This window comes from Peromyscus californicus, unplaced genomic scaffold, assembly GCF_007827085.1.
Source record: "Peromyscus californicus insignis strain IS unplaced genomic scaffold, ASM782708v3 Scaffold_19__1_contigs__length_69161282, whole genome shotgun sequence".
Lineage (NCBI taxonomy): Eukaryota > Metazoa > Chordata > Mammalia > Rodentia > Cricetidae > Peromyscus > Peromyscus californicus.
This window is the reverse complement of record NW_026294491.1, coordinates 37354809-37372121: the sequence shown is the minus strand read 5'-3', so window position 1 is coordinate 37372121 and position 17313 is coordinate 37354809. Positions and strand designations below refer to the sequence as shown.

The following is a 17313-nucleotide window of genomic DNA, read 5'->3' as shown; positions in this document are numbered from 1 at the left end:
TTTTGTGATAGTGTTAAGTGGCTTAGACCCAGTTTGAGTTGAAGTCGGAATTTTAAGTTACATGAGTTCAAGTCCACATAGTCTTTACCCTAGGGTTGATTTGGTTTTACTAGTAAGGTAACACTGTTGTGAGGATTCCCCTTGACACTTTGCTCTGATGGCTGGGAAAATGAACTGCTCTTCTCAGATGTATAATCTCCGGTGAGCTTTGGATGATTTTTCCCCTTGGCTTCTGTAATTTCTTCACACACATGCCCTGATCACCACTTAACCCAAATCCCTAGGTTACCCTGCAGATATCTGGACTAGGAATCTCCCACCCCCTGCTCCATGGCCTTTACAGTCTCTCTACCTTTCTAGACAGTAACTGCCATTTGGCATTTTGCCCTACAAATTCTAGTTGCCTAAGACTTGCTGCCCCCGACTCACCAAGACATTTTCTCTGTCCTCTTCCCCCAAGCCTCACCGCGAGGCTTTTCTCGAGGCCATGAGCTTCAGTGCATCCTGGGATGAGCTCCTGAGTGCTGAGTGCAGCAGCAGCTCCGTGTGCACAACCACCTAGAACTTGGTTGTTTCAGGGCCCCAGGGTGGCTCAGTCCTGCTCACAGACCCTACAGGCTTCCAGAGGGAGCTGTACTCAGGGCCTCTGAAGTGAGAGCTGAGAGCCTCCACATAGTAGTGAACTAGAAGTAATTTGCTCATGGCTTTCTTTTTTTATATATATTTAAGAATTTTTTTAATTCATTCTACATACCAACCACAGACCCCCCTCTCATCCCTCTTCCCGCTCCTCCCTCCAGCCTCTCCCCCACCCCATCCCCCACCTCCGCCCCTGCTTATGGCTTTCTTTGCATCTATTTTTCCACTGTATTGGTTGTCTTTGTTTTTGTGTCTGCTTGAATTGGTGGTGGGAAGTGGAGGGGCCCGATAAGAGGGCCAGTCAAAATGTAAAATTTTCTTTTAAAAAAGAATTCTTGTGTGTGTGTGTGTGTGTGTGTGTGTGTGTGTGTGTGTGTGTGTTTGCATGTGTGTACATGAGAGTGCCTTCAAAAGCCAGAAGAGGGTGTTGGGTCCCCCTGAGATGGAGTTATGTGTAAAGTGCCTAATGTGGGTGCTGGGAACTGAATTTGAGTCCTCTGTAAGAGGTGCAAGCGATCTTAAGTGTTCAGCCATTTCTCCAGCCTCAAATGTAGTTTTTTCTACATAAAAACAAACAAACAAACAGCAACAAAATAACAGAAAACAAAAACCTGAAAGTAAAGAATCCATTCACCAAAGATCAGGCATAAACAATGTAGCAGAGCTCTGGTTCTGTGCTCTGGTTCTGTAGCCCTGTGTTCTGATGAAGATGACCTTGCTGTCCATAGACTCCCGCTCCGTTTACTTTGATACTCTTTCCTGTCTAGGATTAAGTGGCTACAAGATGGGAGTCAAGCCCTCTTTGGAAAAGTGAGTGGAGATTGCATCTATGTCCTCATTGACACGTCACACTCAATGAAGAGCAAACTGGACCTGGTGAAGGATAAGATCATTCGGCTCATACAGGTGAGGTGGGGCAGTCACGTTCTTGTGCTGGGGCTGGTGTCTCATGAACACACCCCCGACAGTCATTGTCCGTAGTGGCTCTGGGCAGTGGACAGGACCACACTGCACTAAAGGGTCCCTGAGAAAGTCAGTCCAGAAATGCTCCCATTTGCCATTCCTGAACTCTCAGTGCTCCCTGGCAATCAGACCTGTCCTCTGTTGGGTCCTTTATGTCACCGTCACACCTGGGTCACTGAGGTGTGTGTCAGTATTTCTGTCACAACTTCTGCCTGAAGTTGTGTCTAACCAATGATACACAGAAATCTCTATTGTTTCCCAGATACTTATTATCTTGAATTTTTAATTTAATTACCTATGTCTATTAGGGAAACTGTATGAACTGGCCCCAAAGTTGCAGATGGGTAGGGGGTAGGCCTGTGATGGAGACCGTTTCTGTCCCACTCATCTGGGCTGCCCCTGAATCATTTTCTTGGTAGCAGGTTGCCTTCTGAATCCAGTTTCCATACCTGTAACCAGGTTTCACAATATTGTCGTGAGTCTGTTGTGCTTAGAGTAGAGACTGTTTAAGAAATACAAAATAGAGTGTGCAACCAGCTTCCCTGGGGGTGGCGGGGATGGGTGGGTGGATGGGGGCAGGGGGAATGAAGGCTTACTAAAGGCAAGCGAATAGGTCTGTACCAAATAATAGCTTTTCCCAAGAGGTGGTGGCCAAAATTATGACATTTTGAATTTTCTTTCTTTAAGCATTTAACTTGCTTATTTAGCATAACATTAATATCAGTATTAAAGTCAGTATTTAATGTTACAGTACAATATGGCTTACATATACATATGTGGCATATAATACTATCTATACGTTCATCTGTAACATTTGTAGAGGCCAAACATCCAAACTGTATAATTTTGACTCAAATGCCTTTTTGCAGCAGAAACGTTTTTTTTTTCAATTGAACATAATTTTTAGCTAGCTTTTAGAACTAAAAATGGATATTCTAGAGACTCTCTTCATCTTTGCCTACATTTGAGTGGTTTTATGGTTAAATAATAATTGTCTCTTCCAGGAACAGCTGAGATACAAGAGCAAATTCAATTTTGTGACGTTTGACGGTCAGGCAATTGCTTGGCGGGAAAAACTTGCTGAAATCAATGAAGATAATTTGGAACAGGCTGAGTCGTGGATTAGAGACATTAAGGTAAAATGTCTAGTCTGGGAGAAGTCTGAGAATGTTCCGTGTGTACTGAGTTTACTCATAGGATGGACAGTATTGAGAAATGGAATTGAGTTCCAAGAAAGGCAGTGTCTATATAAGGGCCGTTATTTGGCTACAAAGGTCACATCCATCCAATGTCATTAGTGAGTTTCATAAAGTTTAGATAAGCATCTATTTATAGTCATCATCCCTCGGTATCCATGGGAGATTGATTCCAGGACCTCCCCCGCATCTCATGAGAGCCACAGATGCTCAGATCCCTAATATAAAATGCTGTGAGATTTGCAGAGAGCCCACACAAACCCACCATGTGCCAAAAATCATCTCTGCACAACTCACAACACCCAGTGCAAGTCACAGGTGTTATACTGTATCGTTTAGGGAATAAGAACGGGGGAGGGGGAGGGAGGAAGCCTGTATAGGTCCAAACAGACAATCTTTTATGTGTGTAGATTTATATATAGTATGCATATGCATGTTATGTGTGTCTATGCAGATTTGTGCATGTGAATGCAGGCATACATGAGCCACCAAGCTTGTGTGTAGACCAGAGAATAGCCTTGTGTGTTGACCCTCATCTTCCGCCTTGTTTTAGACACGGCTTCTTTGTTATTTGCTGCTTCCATCCACCAGGGTAGCTATCCCGTGAGCTTCTGGGAATTCTCTGCCTTTCATCTCATCATAGGAGCGCTGGGATTACAGACACACACAATTGCACCCAACTTTTACATGAGTTCTGAGCATTCAAACTCAGATACTCATCGTTTGCAGAGCAAGCCACCTCCCCAGCTCTAGACACAATCACTCGATAATGCACAAGCATATGTGTATGAGCGAGTGTATGTGTGTGTGTGTGTGTGTGTGTGTGTGTGTGTGTGTGTGTGTGTGTGCACATGCATGTGTACTCATTCCACAGTTGGCTGGATCTGTGGGTGTGTAACCTTTGGACAAGGAGAGATGGCTCTCTTTCCAAATCTGTCCTGGGCTCATGTTGTAGCCTCGTGATGAAGACAGATTTCAACAGATAATATGTTGGGTGCTCAGGCATTCAGATCTGTCCCATCTGATACTCCATCAGTGTTTCAAAGGCTCAAAGGGGCCACTGCAGCTGTTGCTAACACTGAACTTGGTTCAGAAGCAATGAGCTCCTGGAGACAGTACAGTCTGAGCATCTAAGGCTGAGAGCAAGAAGAGAGAGGAGGAGGAGGAGGATGATACAGGGAGAGAGTGAAGTCATTTCTCAGGTCTGCATTTTTCCTGGAGATCAGGGAAGCTGTTGTTTCTTGTCATGTGGGCTACTGGGAAGGATGTTCTTCTTCTAGAATTTTCTTTTGCCTTGAGCTTCTCTTAAGTTTGAATGTGCTCCAGAACCATATGGCATTCCAGATATTTGAGAGACACTTAAATATCTGAGACAGAGCTGTTAAAAAGTTACTTAAAATAGCTCACTGCTTGAGTAAAGTCCTAGATTCGCTCAGCAGCCACACCAGACAGTATCTGAGCTCCCAGAATCCTGACTGATTAAAGCAGGCAGGCCCAGGCAGACCCTGGGATGTCCCCAGTTCTTTTGGGATTGTTTGTAAACTGGGAAAGGAAGGAAGTACGTTGAATAAGAAGGTAATATCTTTAAGTAATTGGATATCTTATCCTGGGATAGAGTGTCAAGGTCATACTCTTTAAGTTTCCAGTATTACCAATGTTCTCTTCCTTTTATATACTACCAGTAAGAGGAACTGTGTTGTTAACGGGGAGCTTGCTGTCTAATGAGGTATTATACATTCAGTCTTCTTGGGTGAAAACATCCGTGGGTTCTGCTTTATTCCCATTGGTACTATTAACAGAATGCTAGTTCAGTTTAATCAGAGCCCATGAGATTTTCCACTTAAACATTTCCGACTGCAGTATCTCCTTAGTCTCCCCCAGTCGGAAAAAGCTTCTTGGTCTTCCTTGAATTTACATGATCTTGACACTTGAAGAACACTGATTGATATTTTCTAGAACATTCTTCAGATTTTTGTTTTTGTTTTGTGACACTGGGAATTGAATCAGAGCTTTGAACATACTAGGCAAGTGGTCTCACTGAGCTTCATCCTTAGCCCTTTAAAATTTTCGGTTTGAGGTTAGGGTTGCTAAGTTGCCTAGGCTGGCCTTGAACTTACAGTCTTCCTGTCTCAGTCTCTTAAGTAGCTGGGATTACAGGTGTGTGCCACAATGCCTGGCTTCTTCTGAGGCAATCTCTTGTTGTATAGCCCAGGTTGGCCCAAATCCAGCTTCCCATGAGCCTCCCAAGTGCCAAGATTATAGCAGGAATCACTGTACCCAGGCTACATTGACTTTTTTTTTAAAAACAGCCACCCTGTTTTCATTAGGTTTCTGTATTGCTGTACAGTTGAATTTTTGTGATTCTGCTCTTGGATCATTTCTTATTTCTGCTGGCTCTGAGTGGGCATTGCTCTTCCTCTTGAAGGTTCTTTGGTTAATAACAAAGCTTGCATTTGGAGGCGTTTCCATTGTCCCAGCATAACCTGCTAATGGGCACAGATTTCCCCACCAGCATGGTGGGGGCTGCACTCTATAGATTTAAGCGTTTTACTTGATTTTCCATAATTTTTAATAAGCTCTCAATTTTTCGTGTTTTTTTGAACCATGAATTATTTAAAACCCATTATTTGATTTTCAAGCGTTGGGAGAGTTTCAAGTTGCCTTTCTGTTATTAATTTTGATTCCATGATGGCTGAAGGCAAACTTGGCTTGATTTAAATTATTCTTAAATTTGTCAAGTGTTTCATAAAAATTGAAAACTTACTAGGAATTATGAAAAATTGAGTAAAACACTTAAATTTATAGAGTGTAGCTCCCACAGTGCTGACCATTAAAGAAAAATAACCATAATTGATCATTTCTCCATTGTTTTTTCTTTTTCAGATTCATCAAAGTTTGCTTTGTGTATTTTGAAACTCTGCTGTTTGGTGCACATATATTTAGAGTTGCTGTCTTTGTAGATTGAGTCTTATGTCATTATTTAATGTGCCCCTTTGTCCCTAGTAATTTTCACTGCTCTAAAGCGTGTAGTGAGTCAGGCTTTGTAGAACATGCACATCCCAGCACTTAGGAGGCAGAGGCAGGAGGTTGATGAGTTGGAAGCCTTCTTATATACCTAGCAAGATCTTGTCTCAAAAACAAAAATAAAACTGCAAACAAAAGCCAAGAACAAAAAAAACAACCAACCCCTGAAAACTAAAGTGTACTGTTAACATCGCCATTCCTGCTTAAAAGAATAAACTTACAATGTGTATCACTTTCATCCTTTCATCTCCAGTTTATCCATGTTGCTGTATTTGAAGTGGCTTTTCTGTAGACATTAAGGGATCTGGTCAAGATTTTGTAAGTTCTCCAATCTCTGCCAAGTAATGGGGTATTAAGACCATATGTATGGATTATTGACATCTAAGGCTAATGTCTACCATTGGGTTGTTTGCTTATTGTGGAATCCTTGGTTTCGTTCTTTTCTCTTGCCTTCCCCTGGGTCCTTTGGACGCTTTTAGTGTTCCATTTTAACTTATTCATTTTCCTTTTTACTGTAGCACCTTGTGTGGTTTTCTGAATGCTTGTTCTAGTGGCTTTCCGTATGCCAAGTTGTCGTGTATCACAGGCCCTGATCCTGATGTGTTATGACTTCAAGTGAACAAGCCTGATTTCAATTTGCACCCCTTATGCTCCATACATATTAAAAGTGTAACTGAAATGGCCCTTCTGTATACAGTCATTATTGGTATGCAACCTGCTTAAACTGTAACCCATGATTTGAGAACTTTGGGGAGTTAAGGATGGTCTCCTGGAATGACCTGCATGCTCAGGATTTGATTTTCTATTACGGGTCTTTCGAGTCATAAGCTTCCATTAGCCACCCTTTAAAGATGAGACTCCGCAATAGAGTCTCATAGCTCTCCATCAGCCCCGAAGTGGATATTTTCACCAGATGTGAGTTACGACTGGAGATCCATTTCTTTCAACACTTGAAACAAGTTGGGGCACTTCCTTATGTCTCTGTGGTTTCAGAGGAGAAGTGGCTGGCCCCCAAATCGGAATTCCTTAATAGGTACTGTAATATGCTGTTTCACTTTGGCTATTCATTGGGAGGGTTTTTTTTTGTCATTAATTTTCAAAAATTTATATACAATGTATGTACATACAATGTATCTAGCTATGATTTTCACAGATTTTTTTAACCTTTTTGGGGTTTCCTCAGCTTCTTGAATTATAGTTTTTATAATTTCAGCAAATTGGAGGATTTTTTTAAAAAAAAGATTTATTTTCATTATTTTAAATTATGAGTACGTATGTGTGCATGAAGTGGGAATGTGCATGTAAATGCAGGTGCCTACAAAGATAAGAGGTATCACATCCCCTGGAGCTGTCACACACGATTGTGAGCCACCCAGTGTGGGTGCTGGAAAATAAATCGGGGTCCTCTGTAAGAGCAGTATACATTTATAAGCCCCAAGCCGTCTCTCTGGCCCCTTGGGGATTTTTTTTAAAGCTGTTGTTTTTGAAGATTTTTTAAAATTCTTCACTCCCCCCTCTCTCTTTTTCTGGAACTCTTGCAGTATTAATAATCTATCTGCTTCATTGTCTCAGAGACCTCTGAGGGCATCAGTTGGACCACTTTTCTCAGACAAAAGAGCTATTTCTGGTTCTTTGTGTGATGAGTGATTTTTCTTTATTGCATTCTGGGAAATTTTTATTATTATGTCAGGAGCCTCTAATCCCATTGAAGTCTTCTCATTTAGCAAACAGACACTGTATTTAGGTTTAGCCCGTTCGATCTGGCTTACATTTGTGGGCCTTTGTTCCAGGGACAGTTTGGTTTTCAGACCCCAACCCCAACCCCCCCACTCTCCCCGCCATGCTGTTGGGACTCCCATTCAGTTCCTGCATGATGCCGTCACAGGGGTGCAAGGCAAATCCCTGGGCTGCCCGTTGCTGGTGGGTGACCTTCCGGGGACACAGGAGTCGAAATTGCTGAGTCCGAGTCTCCTTATTCCATAGGGTAAAAAATGCAGGAACAGTACCTGCTTAGCCCGGGATATACGCAGCAGATTTACTCAGCGGGTAAGTTTTTATTATCTTCGGCGCTGCCACCACTTTTTATAACATTGTGCCTCAGGTGGACGCTACAGCAATAAACTTCCTTGTCCAGTCCTGAACAAAATAGGAAGTGGGGGCTCCCATTGTAGTCTCCATTACCTGCTCATCCATTCATCTTTTAGTTGTCTTCTGGTCCAGCTCCACCTTGAGGTGTCTTTAGCTATCCACTCAGATATGCAGCCTATGCCCTGCGTCACGGGCGCAGTGTTAGCATGGTGCTCGGTAGTATCTCCAGGCTCTCAGCACTGCCCTGGGTACCCCTCTCAAGACAGGGTTTGATCTGGTTTGGTAATTTGTGTTCTCATCCAAGCATGATGCATGGCACGTGGGTCTCGGGTGCTTATTAAATACCCAGGGAGAGTTAGTGGAGGCTAATGGAAGAGGCCCAGGGGAGCGGAACTGCGTGGGAGGAATCGTAACATCCCTACCTGTGTCTGGGCTTAGGCAGCTCTCAGCAGAAAGGGCATTCAAGGCCCACAGTGAAGCTTGTCGAGATTTGGATGTGAGCAGGACACTTGTCATTCTTCTGGCCACTGGTCCCCCATCTTCTCATCCTGATTTCTGTAAGGGAGGGTAGAACCTGTTCACCATATGGAAGCTGAAACTCTGGCCTCCATTCAGCTCAGGGGCCAGTTAGGGAGCTCAGGCACCCAAGCTTGGAGTAACCTCCCTGGATTTGAACTGAGAGACAGAGACTCCAGACGGTGAGTCTACCCGCGAGAACCATGACAGTGGTGCCATATGCAGACTGCTGAAGCTTCTTGGGTGGCAGAGGCGGTGGGCTGCTGGTCCATCTCATGTCTGACAGCCCCCGGATTGGTGAGGCTCACCACAGCATCTGGTGGCCTGGTGGTGTTGCAGTGGAGCCCTTGCCAGGCAGGCTTGCAGGAGGCTTGGGGCCCCTGCTCTATGGTGTGAGGTCCCAAGTTATGCTTATTTGCCAGATGGCAATACTGTGAGCCATCCAGATGTCCTTTGCATACATTCCCTCTTGCTTGGATCAATCGCAGTTGTTTTTCTTGCTTACAACTCCAGTTGACTTGATACCCTGGGACTGAGATGAAGGAAGGCTTAACTAGGCTTTGGAAATCTTGAAGTCCTGTGTGTCTTACTGACAGAGATTATATCTTGGTAAGAGTCATTTTTGACTGTTAAGTAAAGTGCTTTCTAGCGAATCTACATTTATCTGATTTCATCCCATTCTGTACTGATTCATGAGATTTTCAAATTTATGATTGTCCGAAGTGTTTGGTGACATTGTTAAAAACCTATCATTATTTCCCCCTGACATACAATGTGTATATTCTTTCTTTTTTATACAAAGAACTGTGGATGGTATTATGATTAATGTTATATGTAAGAGAGAAAATAAGCCATAATTTATTCTCTTTGATTGATTATGATTTTAATTTATACAGTTAGCCATCAGTAGCCATGGGGAAATGGTCCTAGGATCAGCCCCTCCCCATGGATACCCAAATTGACAGATGTGGCTTACACAAAACGGAGCATGTTTGCATGTGAACTGTGCATATTCTTTTGTATCTTTTCAATCACCTTCAAGTTATTTATATACTTACGAAAGTACAGTGAATACTTACTATAATATATTATTTGGGGAATAATGAGTTTTTTTTGACATTCAGTATCTGTGTAATTTTCTTCCTAAATATTTTTAACTTGGTTGATTGAATCCCAAGGGTACGGAACCCATTAGATCCAGATTGCCAGATATATTTGTTTGTTTGTTTTCTGCCATGCACAGAGCAGAACATCAGGACCCCATGCATTCACATAAGACCCAATAATATGCCATGCGTGTTAAGGCTGGATTTGTGCTAGAAACGTTCATGTGTTCGTCATTAGAGCATCAATAAGACCACACTCAAGATGGCCAAATACTGGGTGGCATGAATAAATCCTGAGTTGAAACAAATATGATCCCAACTGGGATACATTCGGGCTGCTTGATTCAGCTCTGCTGACAGAGTTAGCACCGTGCACAAAGACACACAGATAAAAATGCATTAAGACCCCTGTTGTCAAGACAGGAAACCCACAGCCTTGGCTTACAGTAGACCTTGGACTGATGGCACACCTGGGCATTTGGCTTCTTGGCATTGCTGGTCTTAAATCATTTTCTCAGTGAAATTTTGTCTCTGATTTCAGACGCTCTTTTTCTTTTCTTTTCTTTTTTTTTCTCATTGAGCAGAGAATACATTTCACTTGCTTTTGCAATCTCTCTCGTGTGTCTTTTTTCTTCCCCCATAGGTTGGAAGTTCCACAAATACCCTGAACGCCCTGAAAATTGCTTTTGCTGATAAAGAAACACAAGCCATCTACCTTTTGACAGACGGGAGACCTGATCAGGTACTGATTCAAACTGCTAATGGAGAGGAGTTGAAGAATGCCCCGAAAGGGACGGCGGAGAGGGGGATTGAGACCTTTACAGAGGACATCACAAGGCAGAGAAGCTGATCTTGGTGACTCAAACCTGTCATGCCACTTACACAGGAGGCTGAGGCAGGAGGATGGCAAGTTCAACAGCTGCTTGGTTATGGGATGAGTTCAAGGCCAACATAAGCAACTTAGCAAGACCCTGTCTCAAAACTCTGTTTTGAAAAACTTAAAAAGAGGGTTAAGAATATAGCTCAGGGATGAGTACTTGCCTACGCATTCAAAAGGCTCCGGGCTCAATATCCAGGCCCCCCGTACCCCCCCCCCCCCAAGAGATATTAAGAGCTATGTCCCTGGCATAGGGAACCAGTACTGAGGTAAGAAAAGACACCAAGGAACACCCTTGACTTCTATAACTGAGGAACATTTATGGCATAGTGACGGCAGTTGAATGTTTATGCTTAATATGACCCATATTCACAGACCCGGAGACCATGCCCCGGGAAGGAGATGCCTGCCTTCCATTGCACACTGCTTTATGTCTTATGACAAACTAGGACCGTGGAGATGGCTTTCAATTTCGTTCCTTTGAGGACTCAATCTAAACATGTCACCGGGCAACGTCCTTGGTCCTATCCCTAATTTTAGCTTCACCCTTCCTTAAACAAAAGCATGCCTTTCAACTGAAACGTTCTTGCCTTTGTTTAGCCTGCCTGGAAAAAAGTATTTGAAAAGTTTTAGAAGAGCCTGTTCTGTTTCTTTCGAGCTTTGTGAATGAAAGACGAGTACTACAGGCATTAAGTAAATAGGAGGATTTTCCAGGCCAGCACAATGTAAATTGACTGCTAAAGTGAATTAGTATCAACATGTGTCCTGCCTCGGAAGATGTTTACATGTGCAGACTGCCTGTTCTAAAATACCCTGTGTCAAATGACTCAAGGATTAAATACTGAAGCCACCGTATTTTACTGCTGCATTAGATTTATGACAGAGAAGTGTCACGTTAGTGAAATTTAATTTGGAATGCCTTCCCTGTCAACTTCACGGTGATTTCTATTCAGAAGCAGTCTGTGACTCTCTTGTGTGTCCTGGGTGGTGCCGAGGTTTGAGCGATCCTTGCCTTAGGGAAGTTTACGTTTAGGGAATGTGCTCGATGTATACAGTTCATTTTGATACAATCCAGGGGCTGAGATTGTCTGGTCTAGGACTAGCAGCACAGAGGGATGAATTTAGCTATACAAGATGGACAGAAAGCCAAGAAAGGTCCTCTAGTAGAGGCAGGCATTTGTACTGTGTCTGGAAAGGAGAGAAAAGGCTTTCTGAAAAGAGGAGACCAAATTGTCCTGGGTAGTGGGTACAGAAGGGTGGGCATAGGGGTGGGAGGGTCACGCTCAGAGGAACAACCCGGGCATGATGGAAGTGTGCAATGTAAGGTGAGGAAGTCTGATGCAGGCAGTTGTGCAGGTTAAAAGGGTGGGTGTCACCTCAGTGGGGACCTTTCATAGAAACAGAACTTGTCACCCCTCCATAGTTTGGAAACATGATGCCCTGATAATGCTAGGAACAAGTCAACTGTGCCAGAGCTTCTTCTGGGACCTCGACAAGGGCCTGTAAGCAGTGGCAGCTGGTAGCTGGGAAACTGGGGAGGAAGGGACTTCCATTGGAGTCAGTGGGACTTGGTACCTAGTTCAGGAGCAGGCAGTGGGGGAGAGGAGAAGGCTGGAGGTGGGGAGAAAGGGGTTAACTACCTTTTGGCTCATCATATTAGTAACCCAAGTGGAATTTCAATTAAGAGCAAACAGGTCTGGGGTGCTGGTGAGCAGATAATTTGTATACTTGGGCTGCGTGGATGTCCAGAAACGCCAAGAAATATGAGGATGGTTCAGTAGCTCAGGGCTTCCCACACAGCATAGCCTTCCATGGATCTAGACCCTCACATCAGTATATCCAAAGGACATTCATGTAGCTTTCTGAGGATCAGTAGCTTTTCTGAGAGAGACTGTGGGTCATTTAAACGTGGACAGCTGGAGTCCAAATGACAGTTACCTGAAACGGAACTTATAGATGCTTCAAAGTGTTTGGTGTTCGTGTTTACCTTTTCACACGTGGGCCTCTTTACTTTGCATTGTCTGTCAACAGATTCTGTCAACAAAGTAAACAGATATCAGATATTTGTGTTCTGTGTAAAATAGGTTAAGAAGTCCCTCCCAGCCTCCATTGTTTTAGTAGTGGAAAAACAAGTTCAAGCCAACACATGGCTGAAGAGCCCCAAGCTCACTCAGGACATTCTTCCTGAGCTTAGCTGGCAGGAGGGAGGAGCCCTTGGGGGTGGGAATGGGGTGGATTCATTTGTTTGGCAGTTTTCCCCACCTTTGAGGAAGCTCGCTGTATAAGGCCAGTGTGATTCAAAATACTCAGCGGTCTTTTCTTCTTGGATGAACACGTGGATGTCTAGATCCACCGACATCCGCTTACTGGTCGTTTCATGGTCAGGCCAGCAGCGTTAGAAGGCGACACACATCTTTAAAACTCATCATGTTACAAGAATTTTAGAAATGTCAGTCTTCATTAAGGTGGAAAGAGTCTATTACTCAGGTGTCCTCTGGTGGGCATGGGCGAAGTCTAGTCCAGCTGTGGCTATGGTTATTTTAGGACTCCTTCAAAGTCAAAGTCTTTACAAATGGATGGGACAAATAATTTTGCATCCTTCTAAAATGAGAATAATGGATAAAGCCTAACACGGGCCCTATGAAGTCTAGGGGATGGACAAGTCATAGGTGGGGAGCCTGCCCGGGAGTCCTTAAGGTAGCAAGGAAACCCCGTTTCCCGCTTTCCCACTGCCCTGGGTTGATGATGGAGAACAAGCCGCACTGCTTGCTGCTCAGCCTCCTCGAAGGGACTGAAGAGAGCTGGCAGCCTCCGGGAGGAACACAAGAGCGTCCCTGGGCTGAGAAAAGCTTCCCCACTGTTTCACAGGAGTGCGAGAGGCGATGGTCCTCCACTCCACAGCCCAGAGGAACCTGCCAGTAAGCATCTGTGAAGAACCAGAGGGAGCCAGGCTGCTGTGGGACGAGGTTGATGTTGACCTCTGGGGTCTTCCTCGTCAGTGCTCCCAGGGTGTACACCAGCTGTGGCAGTCTTCAGCAGGTAGAAGATAGGAGTGGCCTTGGCATTCCACGGAGCTTGCGGGCCAGTCCAGGGCACGCCATTTCTCGCCCCAGCTCTCTAATGCCACAGGGGGGCGCTGGAACACTGTTCCAGCTTAGCACTGCGGGGCCTGGGGTTGGGTGCAGATGGTGGGCTTCCTTTGTTGCCTTTGGGTCCCCGCGCTCTTTGGTCGGTGGTTTGCATATTGAAGTGAAATAACAGATAGACAAAAGGTCACTCACTGTACGAGCAATTCCTGTCTCAGAATTTGACTGCCTATGGCCAGTACTAAGAGTTTGTCCCATGATACCTTTTTCTTTCTCTCTTACCCTTCCCCGTGACCCTTACCATCATTTCAGCCACCAGAAATGGTGATGGACCACGTCAGACTTTTCCAGACGATTCCCATCTATGCCATTTCCTTCAACTACAACGACGAGGCTGCTAACGAGTTCTTGAAGGAGCTTGCGTCTCTGACTGGAGGGGAGTTCCGTGCTTATGATTTTGGTTGCAAGGATCCCGTCGTTCAGGATGTTGAGGATGTTCAGGTGGGGACTTGGCGTGCCGAACAAGATGGTTCACTCATTCACCCGAGTGTTCCAAGTCTCCGAGATCAGGGCGGCACCAGAGCGGGGGTGGGGGAAGGGTGGGGGTTGGAAGGTGGGGGTAGGGGGTGGATGGGGGTAGGGGGTGGGGTAGGGGTGGGGAAACTGCAGCCGTGTACAAAACCTTGCAAGCAGCCAATGCACTAATGATGCACCAGTGTTTCTCCAAATGTGGCCCAAGGATCTCAGGACACCTGTGACAATGTGGACCACGTGGTCACAGGTGCAAGCCAGGAAGTTGTATAGGTGTATAGGCCCAAGGATCTTAATGTATTTTATTTTCTTCTTTTTTTTTGTGGTAGGAAGCTTTAAATATACACAAAAATATAAAAACACATGGGCCGGGCGGTGGTGGCGCACTCCTTTAATCCCAGCACTCGGGAGGCAGAGGCAGGTGGATCTTTGTGAGTTCGAGGCCAGCCTGGTCTACAGAGCAAGATCCAGGAAAAGGCGCAAAGCTACACAGAGAAACCCTGTCTCAAAAAAAAACAAAAAACAAAAAAAAACAAAAAAAAACCACATGGATCCAATTTAACCACCACTCAATTCAGCAGTTAGGAACATTTTGTCAAAGCTCAGCGGTCCGTTTTAAAAACAAGGATCCCAGGGATCCATATGTAAAGAGAGGGTTTTTTTAAAAATTTTTTTGAAAATAGATATTATTTAATGTGTATAGATGTTTGCCTGCATGTATGTCTGTATTCTGCATGCATGCCTAATGCCTAGGGAGGTCAGAAGAGGGCTTCAGATGCCCCGGAGTTACAGATGGTTGTAAGTCACCATGTGGCTGCTAAGAATCAAACCTGGGTCCTTTGTAAAAACAGCCAGTGCTCTTAACCACTGGGCCAGTTCTTCAGACCATGCATATAATGGCCTTTAACTACTGCTGTGTAAACACATGTATGTCAGAAACATTTAAAAAATTGCAGGTGCTGAATAGCTCCTAACTCCTCAGGGGATGTAACTATGTGACCATCTGATAAAGCAATTCACTCTGATGGGTGAAAGTAAAGAAAGTATTCCCCAATCCTCCAGTCTTGGCCTGAGGGAAATGACACTAGGAACTCTGAGGGAGGAACGTGGGGCTGTTGCTTTTTTGTCTTCTTGTATAAGCACAATTCAGAAACTGATCAACCTTTAGGGTGGGGAGACTACCCGAGTCTGAGGACTGGACCAGGCAGGGGATCAGAGGGAACTGTGCTCTGAGATCACCCAAGGCTGGGAATAGTGATGACTTGGTCAGTGAGAATGGGTCCTCCTTTGGGTATTTTGTAGAATACACAGAATGGTAACGCTTCCATAGTTTAAGTCTTAAGGACAAGGCTTGAAAGGATGAAACTATTTTCAAGTAACTTAACTATATGAATCATAGAACAACTCCCCTAAATAATGATAGGGAGACAAAAATGTCTACATTGTCTGGAAACCAATCAAATATTATCAGGCTTGCAGAAAAGCAGGAAAACATCTACCTATAATGAAAAAAAGCACTGTAGCTGATGTTAAGGTGTGTGTGTGTGTGTGTGTGTGTGTGTGTGTGTGTGTGTGTGTGTGTAGTGCTAATGAAGACAACATGGCTTTGGTGGGTGAATAGCTACATAAACCATTGGAACAGCTGCAGGAATACCCAGGTACAGCTTTTAGAGAGAGGTTCAAAACAGTTCCAAGAAGGAAAGGTTGCCTTTCCAACAAATAATTGGAACAACTGACCATGCACAGATAAAGTGATGAACCTCAACTGAAATGCGGATCTGCATGCACATAGAGATCATGCACATGCAAAGTAGATCATGGGTTCCTACCCCAACTCCCCTCAATGAAGGACAGGAACCTGTAAGATGAAATAAATACTTTCTGACCCAAGTTGCTATTGGTCAGAATGTTTTTATCACAGCAACAGAGAACAGACTAGAACAGCCAGCCTGGGAAATTTAATGAGACCTTTAAGAAAAACTTAAAGATGGTCTGGGAGATGTAGGTCAGTGGTAGAGCACTTGCCTAGCATGTACATCATCCTGGGTTCACTGCCTAGAGCCATAAAAGCAAAGAGTCCACTTAGAAAACCTGCAGACCACATGCAGACATTCTCCTGAAGAGGCCTCACGGATGTGATGAATAAGCACCTGAGAGGGGGCTGGGTACCACCAGCCTTAGAGGAACACAACCCCAACTCCAGGCTCTGTTACTCCATGTCCATCAGAATGGCGGAGGAATCTGAGTGCTGGTGGGGTGAGAAACCAGGTCACTAACACACTGCTGGCTGGAGTACAAAATACAGGCATGCTGAAAAGCAGTCTGGCAGTTTCTATAAAAGCAAAATATTTAGTTACCGTATGACCTGGCCCTGTAGCTAGAGTTTTCCTGCCTGGCCCACAGTCAGGACAAATCTCTGTCACCCGCCAGTCCCACAGCCACTCAGACCCAACCAAGTAAACACAGAGACGTATATTGCTTACAAACTGTATGACCATGGCAGGCTTCTTGCTAACTGTTCTTATATCTTAAATTAAACTGTTCTTATATCTTAAATTAACCCATTTCTATAAATCTATACCTTGCCATGTGGCTCGTGGCTTCCCAGCATCTTCACATGCTGCTTGTCATGGCGGCGGCTGGCAGTGTCTCCCTCTGCCTTCCTGTTCTCTCAATTCTCCTCTCTGTTAGTCCCACCTATACTTCCTGTCTGGCTACTGACCAATCAGTGTTTTATTTATTGACCAATCAGCAACACATTTGACATACAGACCATCCCACAGCATGGTCCTTGGTCTACTGGGCATGCATTTCAAAGAATGAAAGCTTATGTTCATATAAAGTATAAGTAGCCCTACATCTATTTAAAAAGTGAGTTCATAGTTAAATGGTTTCCTCACGGTAACTCCAGCCCCAGATGATTTCACTGCTGAATTGTACCAAATATTTAAGATGAAAGTAATATCAGTTCTGGGGCTGAAGGTGTAGCTCAATGGTAGAACATTTGCTTAGCACGTACAAGGATCTGGGTTTGATCCTCTGTACTGGAAAGTAAGTTGATCTTTGGTGATAGATTCTTCATGTGGGAATTCGTGCAGGAATACAATGCTAGTTTAACATTTAAAAATCAACATATAAGGTGCCATAGCAACATGCTTATTTCTGTATTTATTGTTTTATTTTACATGTATGAGCATTTTGCCTGCATGTGTGTCTGTACACCACATGCGTGACTGGTGTCCTTGGAGGCCAGAGGAAGGCATTGGTTCCCTGGAACTGGATCACAG

The 17313-nt window shown here is 44.2% G+C and overlaps 1 protein-coding gene across 1 annotated transcript in view; it reads left to right on the top strand.

The window, feature by feature from the left end:
* The window catches only part of Vwa3b (von Willebrand factor A domain containing 3B), a 187850-nt gene that overhangs the window by 99674 nt on the left and 70863 nt on the right, over positions 1–17313 (top strand). The window contains exons 11-14 of the mRNA XM_052745145.1: positions 1407–1545; positions 2607–2738; positions 10176–10274; positions 13808–13996. Coding sequence (XP_052601105.1) covers positions 1407–1545; positions 2607–2738; positions 10176–10274; positions 13808–13996 — 559 coding nt within the window. The remainder of the gene's footprint in view (positions 1–1406; positions 1546–2606; positions 2739–10175; positions 10275–13807; positions 13997–17313) is intronic.